Below are 14,607 nucleotides of genomic sequence, written 5' to 3'. Positions count from 1 at the left end.
GAGACATACCCAAAAAAGACTTGCAAAATATTGACTTGGTTTTTAAAATCATTTAAATCATGTTCCTTCCACTTCACAATTATCTGCCACTTTGTGTTGGTCTATCACATAAAATCCCAATAAAATACATTTACATTTTTGGTTGTAACATGACAAAATGTGGAAAATTCAAGGGGCTGCTTTACCGTCCTTTTAGCGGTGCTATTCGGCCGCTAGTGGGGCAGTTTTAACCCCCGCTAGCGGGCGAAAAAGGGTTAAACCCGCTCGCAAAGCTCCGCTGGTGCGGCTGCTTGTCTGCGCTGCCCCATTCCTACAGCGATGCAAAGATGCGGCTTGCAGGACTTTTACCATCCTGCAAGCGCACCGCTCAGGAGACAGGAGAGGCTCTTTGCAGGCGCTATTTTTAGCGCTGTAGCGCCTCAGTGTGAAAGTAGCCTTAGATCCACAGAAACAGCTTGCAGCTAATCAGTTAAAGTGATTGTAAACGATGATCTTGTAAAACAACCCATTCAGTTTAAAATAGAAACCAAAGGCAAAACATTTGTGTATAGATGTAAAAAAAAATAAAGAATAAAAAACAATAATTCAAAATACCTTTTTTTCCCCTTTTTGTATAATTGATCACGTTCCTTCTGTCCCCTCTGTTCTCAGCTAGATAAGAGCTGGGGGAGAGGAGAAGCAGCAGATCACTGAACTTCCCTGTGAATGGCTGTGCAGGGGGAGCGTGTCAGGAAAAGTCTGATCATTGGAGGAGAGCAGGCTGAGTTCCCAGAAAACCTAGAGAACTGACCACACTGTGCTCTCCTGCTTGGTGCGGCCAATTCTTAATAAGAAAGCAGAGGGACTGGCATGAACACCAGGGATTTCACACAAAGGAAGCAATACAAAGAGAACAGGATACTTTCTCATACAAGTACCGTATATAGTACAGCAGGCACATATCAGGAATATGAAATGTTGGGGTAACAAACACTTTAACCCTTTAAGCATCATCAGTACATCTATAAATTTGAGGTAAATTAAGTATGGCACTGACAAGGACTCCTTAAAGCACAAGTCCTTCATCAGCTTAAAAACTGAGAAGCAGCTTGATTCGTGGGTGCACAAAAACAGGGAAAGTGGTTTTGGAAAATCCGGAGTAAGCAACGGTTAAAAGACCCAAAAAGGTAGCTGGGCCTCCTACTTTTCAATTTACATTTTCTATACAACTGCCAGTAGGTGGGGGGGATTCTATCCTCTGTAGAGTACAATAGTTCAGTTTGCGCTTCAAAATTTTCCATAGTAAAATAGAGTTAAACAGAGGTTAGCAAGAAAAACTACGCACCATTAACTGGGTTAATAGTTCACTCTTTGGACTTCCAATTTACCATAATAGTTTTTTTTGTGGTGATTCAATTTATTGTGTTTATAGTTCTTAAGACCTTAGCGCTGCAATATTTCTGTAACAAGTACATTTAAAATGATAACAATTTTCCCAAAGGGCAATACTCCCCCTTACCGCTTGGATTTTTACAGAACAATTTTCAAGTTTTCACCCACTTTTACATCTGTGGAGTCAGACAATGAGATCATTTAGGAAAACTGGAATGCTGGGAACACAGGGCTCTTCCCCACAACAACCAGACAGTTGATCTGTACTGGAAAGTTGCATTGGTGAAGTCAATGTTTTGCTCTGAAGAGATATAACAGGGGAGACCAGCTAGCATCCCTTAAGCCCCAATATCAGGTGCAGACAGGAATTTACATTTACTCCTAAGGAGAGGGCATGGAAGGCACACAGACACCTCTAGCACTTGCTTACTTTAAGCACTTTTTACAATTTGGCACTGAGTCGCTTTAACGGACAGCTGCGCGGTCATGCAATGCTGTACCCAAACAAAATTTCCGTCTTTTTCCCCCCACAATATTTTTTACTTTTTGCTATAAAAAATATCCCCAAAAATGTTTAAAAAACAAAATTTCTTCATCAGTTTAGGCCATTATATATTCTTCTACATAAAAAAAAAAAAATTATCGCAAAAAGCGTATATTGATTGGTTATTTATTTTTTTACTTAGTAGGAACAAATGATATGTCTCCTCTCTCCTGACAGAACCCCGTGCTGTCTCTCATGCCCACGATCACGGGTGGCCGGTGGGCGCATAGGGTCCCTCAGCATGCGACGTGCCCACGGTTGCTTTTAAAGGGAACGTACCCATATGTTGTTTTGCCCAGCCATGCCATTCTTTACCCAGCCATGCCATTCTGCCAACGTATATTGGCTTGAGGCAGTCGGCAAGTGGTTAAAGAAAAAGGTGATTATATAAAGCCTTTGCCAACCTGTCCAATCCTCAATCTAGCTGTTAGCTGGCATAGCATGGGAACAACTGACAGATCAGCACAAAAATTACGGTCCTTCCGTTTCTATTGGCACTTTTAGATTGGAAGATTAAGTGCACATCTAGTGAAAACATTTTTTTTTTTTTTAGTTTTGGATAAAGTGGTAAAGAGTTGGGACCCCTGTCAAATTTGTACTGCCATCCAGGGCTCCGATAAGGCTCATTTACACTTGCGGTTAGGGTGGATATGGGGTGGAACATGGTAAAAAAAAATGACAGTTGAGCTGTGTTCATCTCCCCCAACTGCTCCGGGGGTGTACACATGCCACGGCTGCCAAGCTTCCCCCCCCCAGCCATGGCAGGAATTATCCCCACTGATGTTTAAGTGACTGGGGCTGACCTGCTACCATGCGCAGTAGTGGCATTTAAGGGCATAAAGGTGGTGGTGAAGAGATGACACATTGCTTCCTCAGCCCCTGTCAGGCACCTCTGAAAAACAATTTGATTGTGGATCAGTTTTCAGAGGAGCAGCAGCCCTTGCCACGAGTGCAATTGTTTTAACAAACAAGACGCAAAAAAAAATCTGCAATACAATCAAAGATAAAAAGGCTTTTCTTTAGGACCCATGGCAGATTTTTATGTTCGTGTCCCTTTTACAGATAATTTTTCACTTCTTATCTTTGAAATACTTTCTAATGGAGCCCCGTATTAAGGCATTTCATTGATAGCCCTCCCAAATTTAACTTGGATACAAATGTATATCTCATCTATGAGCAGCCACTGAGACAGAAATCTAGGCTGTACTGGCTTATGACATAATCACTTTTCCACGTGGCTTATGCAAGCATTACAATACACCAGCTTTAATATTCCTGAACACCAAGGATGATTTTTTTTTTATGCAAATCAATAATGGAGTTCATCTGTGCCCTTCCCAAAATAATTTCAGATAAAACTGCATATCTCATCTATGAACAAACACACACACACACACACACACACACCTCTTCTTCTCAGCCTGTGCAGTTGAAAAAGAGAATTCTCTTATGGTCTGAAATTAGAATAATTTAGCAGTTTTGTCAAACAAAGAAACCATTTAAACTTTAAAACTTGTCAGTTTTCACCCTTCCCCTTCCTAAGCCTGTCCCATACATGAGCTTTGTTCCTGTCAGTACAGTTTCTCTCCATACAAGCTAATGGAAATCAAAAAAAGAAGCAGCTTAGAAGTCAACTGCATGTGGCTGGACCACATGCCCCTTCTCACCCTAAAGCTCAAGACTAGTATGGTCTGCCCTCCTGCATATGAATGGCACATCTGAAACCTCTGCTACTCCATACCCCTGGTCCACCACACACTGAAACCTTAGTTCATTTAGAAGCTACTTATTTGCAAGGCCTTCATTGTAATTCATTGTAATAATTATGGACAATCTTGAGTCACCCCATTCTAAAATGTAAAAAATTAAACTAATAGTTTTACATAATGCAGCAACATCCGCACACATGTAGGACACCCAACATTGGAGGCAATTTATTACTGCAAAGTAAAATACATCTTTTCACAGTGGTACTGACTATTAATCCAGTGTTTCTCTTCTCCCTCAGCTTCTCTCCCTTACTCATGTGACCCTGGTGCTGATGGAGAGGGGCAGGGGAGGGCAAACAAGGATGCTGTGCAGGCTACAGAGGTCCCCCTTATCAACCGATGATGTCATTGGTTGATGGGAGGTCAGCGAATTGAAGGTTGTAATGGTTCTGTCAGGAAGATCCTGCCAGAAACAGGCGTCCTGAACTTGCTGTTGCGTGCGCACGCACCCGCCCATTAACACCAGGGGGGCTATTTAAACCAGACTATCACACTGGGACTTTGCTGTCTGCTTTACAGCATTATGTGTGTCTTGATTCCTGAAAACCTGTTCCAGTATTTTAACCGGCTTGTTTCCGACCATCCCTGTCATCCGCCTGCATCTGACCCTGGCTTGTCTGACTTCTCTTCTGCCTGCTCCTCCAGTACCTTTACCATCTGCCTGATTACCAAACCGGCTTGTTTGACCCTCCAGTTTCAGTATCCTGGTTCCAGCTTCCAGCCTGCTGTCCAGCTCCAGTATCCTGGTTCCAGCTTCCAGCCTGCTGTCCAGCTCCAGTATCCTAGTTCCAGCTTCCAGCCTGCTGTCCAGCTCCAGTCTGTGGTCCCAGTTTCAGTATCCTGGTTCCAGCTTCCAGCCTGCGGTCCAGTTCCAGTATCCTGGTTCCAGCTTCCAGCCTGCTGTCCAGCTCCTGTCTGAGGTCCTTCTATACAGTGTTTCCTGAACTTCAGACCAACCTCCTGCTGTTGATCCTGTCAGGCACTCGTGCCACACTCAACTCCTGTGCCTCCTGTTCATCCTACCAGGGACCTAGAGTCGGAGCCGCAAGAGGCCATCCCATGTAGATTGGGCTCGTCCACTAGGTATGTGACAGTAGCAGACAGCCATGACTGAGCCCGAGCAGGGAGCCTTTCCTATGGAGGAACTTTGTATGCACCTGGCAGGCCTTACCCAGGCTGTTAAGAGTCTACAGGAAGGATATACACGTCTGGAAGAACGGGTCCAAGTACTTTCTTCCCCCACTGCTATCCAGGGGCCTTCTCACTCGTCTACTCCTTCAGCCTCCCACAGTGGTTATGCTGCCACCCGAACCACGAGTTGCCACTCTTGAAAAGTTCTCCAGGGAACTAAGCAAATTTAGGGCATTCCGGAGCTCATGTGAACTATACTTTGCCCTGCAACCCTGCACCTTTTCCCTAGAAGCTACTAAAGTGGGCTTTGTGGTTTCTTTACTCCTGGGAGAACCCCAAACGTGGGCCCACCGCCTTCTGGAACAGAAAGCCGAGATATTACCCAACTTCACCACCTTTTTTGATACCATGGCCCAACTCTACGAGGATCCGCAGTTCTCCGCAAATGCAGAGGCTGCCCTATATAACCTTCAACAAGGGTGTAGGGCAATAGAGGACTATGTCACGGAATTCCGGCGATGGGGTGCAGATACTGACTGGAATAACGCTGCCTTCCGTTACCAGTTCCGCATGGGACTCTCCAACCCCTTAAAAGATGAACTGGTTCGAGTAGGAATTCCCCAGACCCTGGACGCCCTAGTCAACCTCGCTATACAAATTGACCGGCGGTTGAGAGAGCGAAGAGCGGAAAGAGGCATTGGGGGTCGCCCGTCCTACCTGGATGTTGCCCAGAGTCCCCAATTACTCTCACCCAGCACCTACCGCTAGACCAACCTCCACATCTGATACTTCTGAACCCAAGCAGCTTGGAGTCATTCGTCCTTCTCTTACGATGGAAGAACGCCAACGTCGCCATATAAACAACCTGTGCCTGTACTGTGGGGAACCTGGGCACTATGTCAAGAACTGTCCTACCAATCTCAGTAAGTGCCTGTCTCTTCTGATCATGCAACTACTTGGCTCAAGACTACCTCTCACCTTGCTCTCTCTATCTTGTTGCAGCTCCCAGGAAGGACTCTACAAATTCCCGCCATTATTGATCCCGCGGCCTGCAGTTGCTTTATGGACTCATCCTTTGCAGCCAAACACCAGATTCCTCTACTATACAAGGACCAAGGACTTTCTATTCACCTGGCTGATGGGTTTGCGATAAAATCTGAGCCAGTCATACATGAGACTTCTCCTCTTTCAGTCATCATTGCCAATCTGCACCAAGAACTGCTCCGCTTGGACATTATTTCTTCACCATTATTCCCTGTTATCCTCGGTATGCCGTGGCTACAAGCCCATAACCCTTTCATCAATTGGGTCACTGGAGAAGTCACGTTCCCCTCTCCGTACTGCCAGCAGTCCTGTATTCCTAAGGGTCCCTTTGAACCTCCTGCCCTGTTATGTTTGAACACCGACTCTGAGCTACGCCAGTCTGTTCCCGAGGCCTAACATGACTTAGACGTATTTAGCAAAAAGGTGGCAGAAACCCTTCCACCTCATTGGGCCTACGACTGCCCAATCGAGCTCCTTCATGGAGCTGAAGTTCCCTTTGGCAGGATCTTTCCATTGACTGAGCTGGAGCAAGAGACACTGAACGTATATATTGATGAGAATCTGAAAAAAGGGTTAATTCGGCCATCCACATCCCCAGCAGGTACAGGTATCTTTTTTGTGCAAAAAAAAAATACCATTCCCTTTGTCCCTGCATAGACTACCGCGAGCATAACAAAATTACCATTAAAAATCGCTACCCTCTCTCCTTGGTACCAGAATTATTCCAGAGACTTGGGGCTGCTACCCTTTTTACCAAGCTAGATCTCCGAGGGGCTTACAACCTGGTCCATATCAGAAAAGGAGATGAGTGGAAAACAGCCTTTCGTACTCGTTTTGGGCACTTCGAGTACATGGTAATGCCCTTCGGACTGTGTCATGCCCCTGTTAATTTTTAGTACTTCATAAATTATGTCTTCCGGGTTTACTTGGATTTATTTGTCATTGTCTATTTAGACGACATCCTCATCTTCTCTTCCTCTCTGGATTCTCACTGCAGACATGTCAGATGTGTGCTAGCCCAGCTCCGGCAACATGGCCTGTATGCGAAGTCTGAAAAGTGCAAGTTCGAGCAAGAGAGTATTCCATTTCTGGGACTAATTATTTTTGTAGAGGGAATCAAGATGGATCCCCAGAAGATTGCTGCAATTCTAGACTGGCCAGCCCCCACTAACAAGAAAGGAATCCAACGCTTCGTTGGTTTTGCCAATTTCTATAGAAAATTTATTAAAGGGTTTTCAGCCATCATTTGCCCTATCACCCAGTTAACCAAACAAGGAGTCTGCTTTCATTGGTCCCCAGAGGCCCAAACCGCCTTTGAGTCCCTCAAAAGACTGTTTACCTCCGCTTCTGTCCTGAAACATCCTGACTCCACCCTACCGTTTGTTCTGGAAGTAGACGCCTCCGAAATCGCTGTTGGAGCAATTCTCTCCCAACGACAAAGGGGCCAGAGCCTTGTTACACCCAGTAGCTTTCTTTTCTCGCAAACTATCAACTGCAGAAAGAAATTACAACGTGGGTGACCGGGAACTATTGGCCATAAAATCTGCTCTAGAAGGATGGCAATACCTTTTGGAGGGAGCTGCCCATCCAATCCTGATCTACACAGATCACAAAAACCTGGAATACCTGAAGTATGCAAAAAGGTTGAGGCCATGACAAGCCAGGTGGGCCCTATTCTTTTCCAGGTTTTCTTTCCATGTTACCTATCGGCCAGGTTCTAAAAACATAAAACCTGATGCCCTGTCTAGGATGTTCCATCTTTGTTCCAAGTCTAAATAAACCTCTCCCCCAGACAACATTCTTTCCCCTGGAAATTTCCTCCTGATAAAAGAAGACCTGCTTTCGCAGATCAAGTAAGCCTCAGTAGGGTCGGCACCTGCCATAGGAACAGAATTACAAGCAGAAGACGGACTGTTCTGGTTCAGGACCAATATTCATGATTCTGGGACTTTGCCATAACCATGCACTGGCAGGACATTTGGTGTCACCAAGACTGTGAATCTTGTCCAACTCACCTTCTGGTGGCCTCCGGTACTTAGAGACTGCAAAAGATGCATGGAGTCCTGCACCACCTCTGTTCGGAACAAGACCAGTAAAACCAGGGCCTGGGGACTGTTGAAACCCCTGCCTGTACCAGACAGGCCATGGAAGATGTTATCCATAGACTTTAATTTCGAGTTGCCTCTGGCAGAGGGCCACATTACCATCTTTGTGGTGGTGGACCGGTTAACTAAAATGGCTCACTTTATCCCAATGAAAAGGTACTCCCTCTGCTCCTGAAACAGCGCAAATGTTCAGAGAAGTAATTAATCTTCATGGAATACCAGCTAATATTGTTTCTGATCGTAAAGTACAACACAGTCCGTTTTTTGCTAAGTACGGTTTTCACTCATCTTTTTTGCCCAATTCCATTCCTGAATGCTCTGTACCAGCGGTCCAGGAAACAGTGAATTTTTTTGTCTCTAATAACCAATTATTACAGGAAACCATGACAAAAACTCAGGAGCACAACAAAGAAGCCTTCGACAGGAAGAAACAAGGAGAATTGGTACTTAAACCTGGTAGTCTTGTATGGCTATCCACTTTAAATCTAAAATTGGCTTATCCCACTAGGAAATTGGGTCCTAAAGTCTTGGGTCCTTTTCCCGTAAAGAGTTAGATCAATGAGGTAGCTTATGAGCTGGAACTCCCGGACTCACTCAGGATTCATCCTGTCTTTCATGTTTCCCTGTTGAAACATTCTGTCTCCAACCCTTTCCCTGACCGAAATGTGGATCCTCCCGATCCTGTAATAGTGGACGGGGAAGAAGAATTTGAAATAGAAGCCATCTTGGACTGCAGGAAGAGGAATAATCAGATCCAATTTCTGATTAAATGGAAAGGATATGGGCCTGAAGGAGAACTCTTGGGAGCCTGAAAAGAACATTCATGCTAAAAATTCAATCCTTGAAAAGATCTCATCCTGAAAAATGGGCCCAGTTGGGCATCCAGAAGTTGCCCCTTGGGGGGGTGGCAATGTCAGGAAGATCCTGTCAGAAACAGGCATCCTTAACTGCCTGTTGCGAGCACGTGCGCATGGAAGTGCGAGCGCCCATTAACACCAGGCGGGCTATTTAAACCAGACTATCACACTGGGACTTTGCTGTCTGCTCTACAGCGTTGTGCGTGTCTTGATTCCTGAAAACCTGTTCCAGTAATTTACCCAGCTTGCTTCCGACTATCATCCTGTCATCTGCCTGCATCCAACCCCGGCTTGTCTGACTTCTCTTCTGCCTGCTCCTCCAGTACCTTTACCATCTGCCTGATTACCGAATCGGCTTGTTTGACCCTCCAGTTTCAGTATCCTGGTTCCAGCTTCCAGCCTGCTGTCCAGCTCCTGTCTGAGGTCCTTCTAGCGGGCTCGTCCACTAGGTACTTGACAAGTTCACAATGTGGCTTTGTGTAACTAAAAGCCAGGCCTTATCCACCCGCTGGCTTGTATACAGTTTTTGGGCAATTGTTAGGTTTTTTGCCAAGACACCCCTGAAGAAACCTGAAGGCACCCTGGTTGAAAAAGGCTGGGGTAGACCCATTAGCCAGCACCAGCTAGCGACCTGACCAGGTCTATACCTTATTTTCAGCACCCTGTGCACCTGCATCACACAAGATTAATGTACCTTAAAGCATGCTGTATTTGCTCATCTACCATAACCCTTACCCAGTGTAGCCAATGACCACAAGCGAGCCTACAGAGGCAGGAGAGGGTGGTACCAGTATATTAATTCAGATTTCTGAATGTACTGACAATTCTAACTTGGTTTTCAGGGAAAGTAACTTTTTCTTACGATTAATTAATTTAACAACAAGCTGACCAGTTGGAAGAAATTTAAGAGCAAGCCATAAAATCCCATGATAAATATTTTCTATCACTTTGACACACACAAAAAAAAAAATATTTTAATATATATATATATATATATATATATATATATATATATATATATATATATATATATATATACACACACACATACATATATACACACACATATATACACATATACATACACACACACACACACACACACACACACACACACACATTATAAATTTTATATAAGAAAAAAAAACCAAAGTTTGGCTTAATGCTCAACCAACTTTGTTGGATTAGAGAAGATTGCTCTTAGCTGCGGAGAATTCATAACATTCATTACAGCTTCAAAGGCAACTCACAATCAAAAGAGCTGGTATTATAGAAGCACACTGGCAAGGTCTTAAAGGAGTATGTAGACCCCATTTTTCAGTATGTTTAACACTATGCCTCACTGTATACAGTTTTCCCAAACTGCCCCTTCAATTGGGCTATCAGGTCTTTTAAAACAGCCAACAGCTCATTGAACTAGTGCACACAGCAGGCTGATAAAGCTGCTGCTGATTACGACGCTTAGCATTGTCAGCCTGCAACGGGAAATGCTGTCACTGGCAGGATCTCCAGGTAAGGCACTTTGGAAGAGATTCACAAAAAAATAATATTTGTTTATGAAAACTGTATAACCGTACATGACGCCAAACATACATACCGAGAAACAGAGTTTGGGTTTGCATATGCTGTATTTAATTAGTGTGTTTGTATATCTCCCCCCACCCCAATAAAATCTAAACAAAAGAACCAACTCCTATGGAACTTTATAGGCAAAACATATTACAATTCATATAAATAAAATGTTTCTCTTCGTATTCAATAAAATCACATTATCAAATTCAAAAACACACTATAGGACAGCGGATTACATAAAACCATACAAGTGCTTTGAATTCAAACACAAAATATCCATGCATTCTAACCTGGGGAGATTTCTAATAACATTTATGTTATGAACTTGAACAGTGAATCCCCAATAATGGGAAGTACTCAATGCGTTTCAATTCTTCTTCTTCAGTGATTGAAGGGTAGATCAAATAAAATGCACATGCAAACCATATAGACAAACAGACAAAATTTAAAATCTGGGATGCATGGAGATCTCCATATCGCCAACAAGAATCACCCAGAAGGGGAAGATACACTATTATACTACTAGTTTACTATTACTATTAGTATATCTATTACACTGTCACCCCGGAAGCAGTGTAGGGATAGCATTGTAATATGTTTTGCCTATAAAGGCCCATGGGAGTTCTTTTGTTCATGAAGTTAAGGAATGTTGGCATGTACAATCAGACCTCTACCACTGATTACAATATCCCAATAAAAACTAGGAGAATGATATATCGACTGTCAAGTTACAATGGTTACTTGGCATCTTGTTAAGGCATCTTGGGTGACACATTTCTACCTTTTTATTTCTGCCACTTCAAGTATTTATATATTGCAAACATTGATCAGTTTTGCAACACAGATCCAAATTGTCGGAACAAAAGATTATGCAACCACCAGTTACTTAGATATGCCTTTCACCTGCATTTTAAATGTAGATTAACAACGGAAATTTGGTTATTCAAGAGTGCAGCAATTTTTTTATAAACATTTATTACTCTGCTTTATGACCTGTCAACACAGACAAGAAAAATATAACCTAGCCAATATTTTAGGAATGACTGCTCAAATATGCTTTGGCTTGGAAAACTCACCAGGAAACTGTGACTCAACAGCCATTTAAACTAGCACATTCAAAAGATACGCTTGTTAATCACTTTCAATTCAAAAGCAAGTTGAGAAAACGAATGGAGCACAATGTGTTTACACGCAGAGTGCAGCTGAGGAAAGTTTGATGTTGTAGGGATTAAAAGACTTTTCTGGACAGACAGGATGAGCAGCACTGGCTGGCATCCATCCAGGTAGTTATATATTGAGCACACTCAGTGAAAGAATCACTGATCCGTCTACAATCTATGCTGGACTATTGTCCAGTGGAACTAATAAGACATCAATCTGACATTTCTCCTCTATTTCAGGTGAATTAATCTCCATGTCAGAATGCTTTCCTATATGCGGAAGAAGCTAAATCTTCACTTGAAGCGTCACCGTCGCAGGTCACGGCTGGTGTCCAAAGATGGAAGATGCAACATTGAATTTGGCAATGTGGAAGAGCAATCCAGATTAGCCTTTCTGGCGGACATCTGGACCACTATTCTGGACTTGAGATGGCGGTACAAGATGACCATTTTTATTTCAGCATTTCTAGGGAGCTGGTTTCTTTTTGGTTTGCTTTGGTATGCTGTTGCCTACTTGCACAAGGACCTTCCAGAATTCAACCCTCCACAAAACTTTACCCCTTGCGTTGAAAATATTAATGGTCTGACCTCTGCCTTTCTCTTTTCTCTGGAAACACAAGTGACCATTGGATATGGGTTCCGTTGTGTGACTGAGCAGTGTGGCACAGCCATTTTCCTACTGGTCATTCAGTCCATCTTGGGAGTGATAATTAACTCATTTATGTGTGGTGCCATCTTAGCCAAGATCTCTAGACCCAAAAAAAGAGCAAAAACCATAACCTTCAGCAAAAATGCCGTCATTAGCAAGCGAGGTGGGAAACTTTGCCTTCTTATACGAGTTGCAAATTTAAGGAAAAGCTTGCTGATAGGAGGTCACATTTATGGAAAATTGCTGAAAACCACCATTACACCTGAGGGAGAGACCATTATCTTAGATCAAGTAAATATTGATTTCACAGTGGATGCCGGAAATGAGAACCTCTTTTTTGTATCACCATTGACAATCTATCATGTTATCGATAAAAGCAGCCCATTCTATGAGATGTCAGCTGAGACTCTTCTACAGCATGACTTTGAATTGGTAGTTTTTCTAGATGGAACAGTAGAAGCAACAAGTGCTACCTGTCAAGTGCGCACATCTTACACCCCTGAAGAGGTGCTCTGGGGGTTTCGCTTTGCTCCAATTGTGTCTAAGACCAAGGAGGGAAAATACCGTGTAGACTTTAGTAACTTTGGAAAGACTGTGGAGGTGGAAACACCTCACTGTGGTTTTTGTCTGCACAATAAGAAGGATGCCAAAGCCAAGCTGGACCAAGGCTATGATAACCTAGCCTTTGTCTTGGAAATTCCAGAAGCCCCTGAAAGCAATGAAACAAAAATGTAAAACAAGAAAAACTTTTTTTATTCATAAAAAGATCTAAGAGATCATTCTAAGTCCACAAGGACTGTAAAATGTCAATTCTCTGTGAGAAAATGCATATGGTCTATATGATGTGGCTTTGTCAAAAATCTCTTGTTTAACTTTTGGGTATACAGAAACTGGGTGCAAACTAAAGTGGAACCCTTTGTTTCCTTGTTCAATATTTTTTATTAAAACAATAGTATTAAGAATTTACAACATGGAAGGAGGTTGCAAAAGATGGTTACAGTCGACAAAGTGGTAGGACATTACAATTTAATATGAATACGCGCAAACAGCCTTAACAAGACAAGTTTGTAAAGTAATACAGTTTGAAAATAGAATAGCAGAAAGGAAGGTGGGAGGTAGGGATGCAACTACCTCCAGAAGCGATGGGAAAGATAGCATGCCACCGTGAGAATAGATGGGGGCAGGTTGGGACTGCAGTAATCGGTGTTTGAAAGCAGCAGGGGATGAAAGGGGGTTTTGGAAGAAGGAGAGCAGTGGGAGGTGGGGAGATGGGGAGATGGGGTCCCAAGTACTGAATATTTAAAAAGGAAAAACAAAACAAAAAACACACACACACAGGACAGGATGCACCATAAAAAACTCTCTAATGGGGTGTAAGACAAAAAAAAAAAAAAAAACACAACCACACACCTTCAGTGTCAAAACAATGTTTTTGCAGTAATTACACTTAAAGCTAAACTCCAGGCAGATATAAAAGATACAAAATAAAAAAACAGCTATGTAACCATGAAGACATCTTTAAATGTTTAATATGTATTTTTTTGTACAAGCAGTGTAACTGAATTTGACTTGGCATAAGCCTCTTGCAATCCCTCTACAACAGAGCTCGAACTAGGAGAGGGAGAAGCAGCACAAGAAGTCAATCTGGTGTACTGCAGTAGAAGGAGCATGTTCATAGAAGGAGAGAACAGAGTAACAGAGAGATGAGCTTATCGGTGTGCAGCTTCTCCTTTCCCTTATTAGTCAAAGGATGGAGGTAGGGAGGGGACCTGTAAGTGGGAAAGATCGTGATTCCTCTACTGCTTGAAAGGGCTTGTGGCAGAGCTGTGTAAAACAGCTCTTATATTTGTATTTAATCGGTGTATTTAGCGGAGTTCAGCTTTAAGTTACATTAGAGGTCATCTTTTGACATACAGTAGAAGACATTAGGATTTTTTTTATTGTAAATCATATATTGTTTAATGTTGGATCAAAAACAGATTTTTTACTCCTTAAGAAAGGAATGTCATTTGCATCACAAAATAAAACATTTTATTTTAAAAAAAATGCATCATTTCTGTTATGATAAAGAATATTACTGCATAATGGAATTGTATTTTGTTATTTAATAACACCAAACCTATCTGCATTAAAAGAATCCTATAGGGCCAGTTTAAGACCATCCATGACCATTCTGAATAAAACTGATGCACTGTAGATTGAGTAGAATGATCTACATAAAGCGTAACACCATCTAAACAAGACTGTAAAGGCCAAAACAGTACAATTACCATCTCTGTATATAGAGTTTTAATATATCAGTACAACAGATGCTTATTAAAATTGAACTCCTTAATAGGTAGATATTGTCCAAAATCGTGTGCATTATTTACTTAAATCTTGGTGTGCTTTATGTGTTTCCTCCA

General features: G+C 42.6%; 1 protein-coding gene across 3 annotated transcripts in view; it reads left to right on the top strand.

Annotated features, from left to right (window-relative positions):
• The window catches only part of KCNJ1 (potassium inwardly rectifying channel subfamily J member 1), a 43,803-nt gene extending 29,562 nt beyond the window's left edge, over window positions 1–14,241 (top strand). For 2 of the 3 annotated variants that reach the window (XM_073603291.1, XM_073603292.1), the window contains one exon: window positions 11,794–14,241. In XM_073603291.1, coding sequence (XP_073459392.1) covers window positions 11,816–12,937 — 1,122 coding nt within the window. In that variant the 5' untranslated portion in view covers window positions 11,794–11,815 and the 3' untranslated portion in view covers window positions 12,938–14,241. The remainder of the gene's footprint in view (window positions 1–11,793) is intronic. The other variant, XM_073603290.1, reaches the window with a different exon arrangement.
• The last annotated feature ends 366 nt before the right edge of the window (window positions 14,242–14,607 follow it).

The sequence above is a fragment of the Aquarana catesbeiana genome, linkage group LG10 (assembly GCF_042186555.1).
Source record: "Aquarana catesbeiana isolate 2022-GZ linkage group LG10, ASM4218655v1, whole genome shotgun sequence".
In the NCBI taxonomy this organism is placed as follows: Eukaryota; Metazoa; Chordata; class Amphibia; order Anura; family Ranidae; genus Aquarana; species Aquarana catesbeiana.
This window is presented reverse-complemented; position numbering and strand designations above follow the sequence as displayed.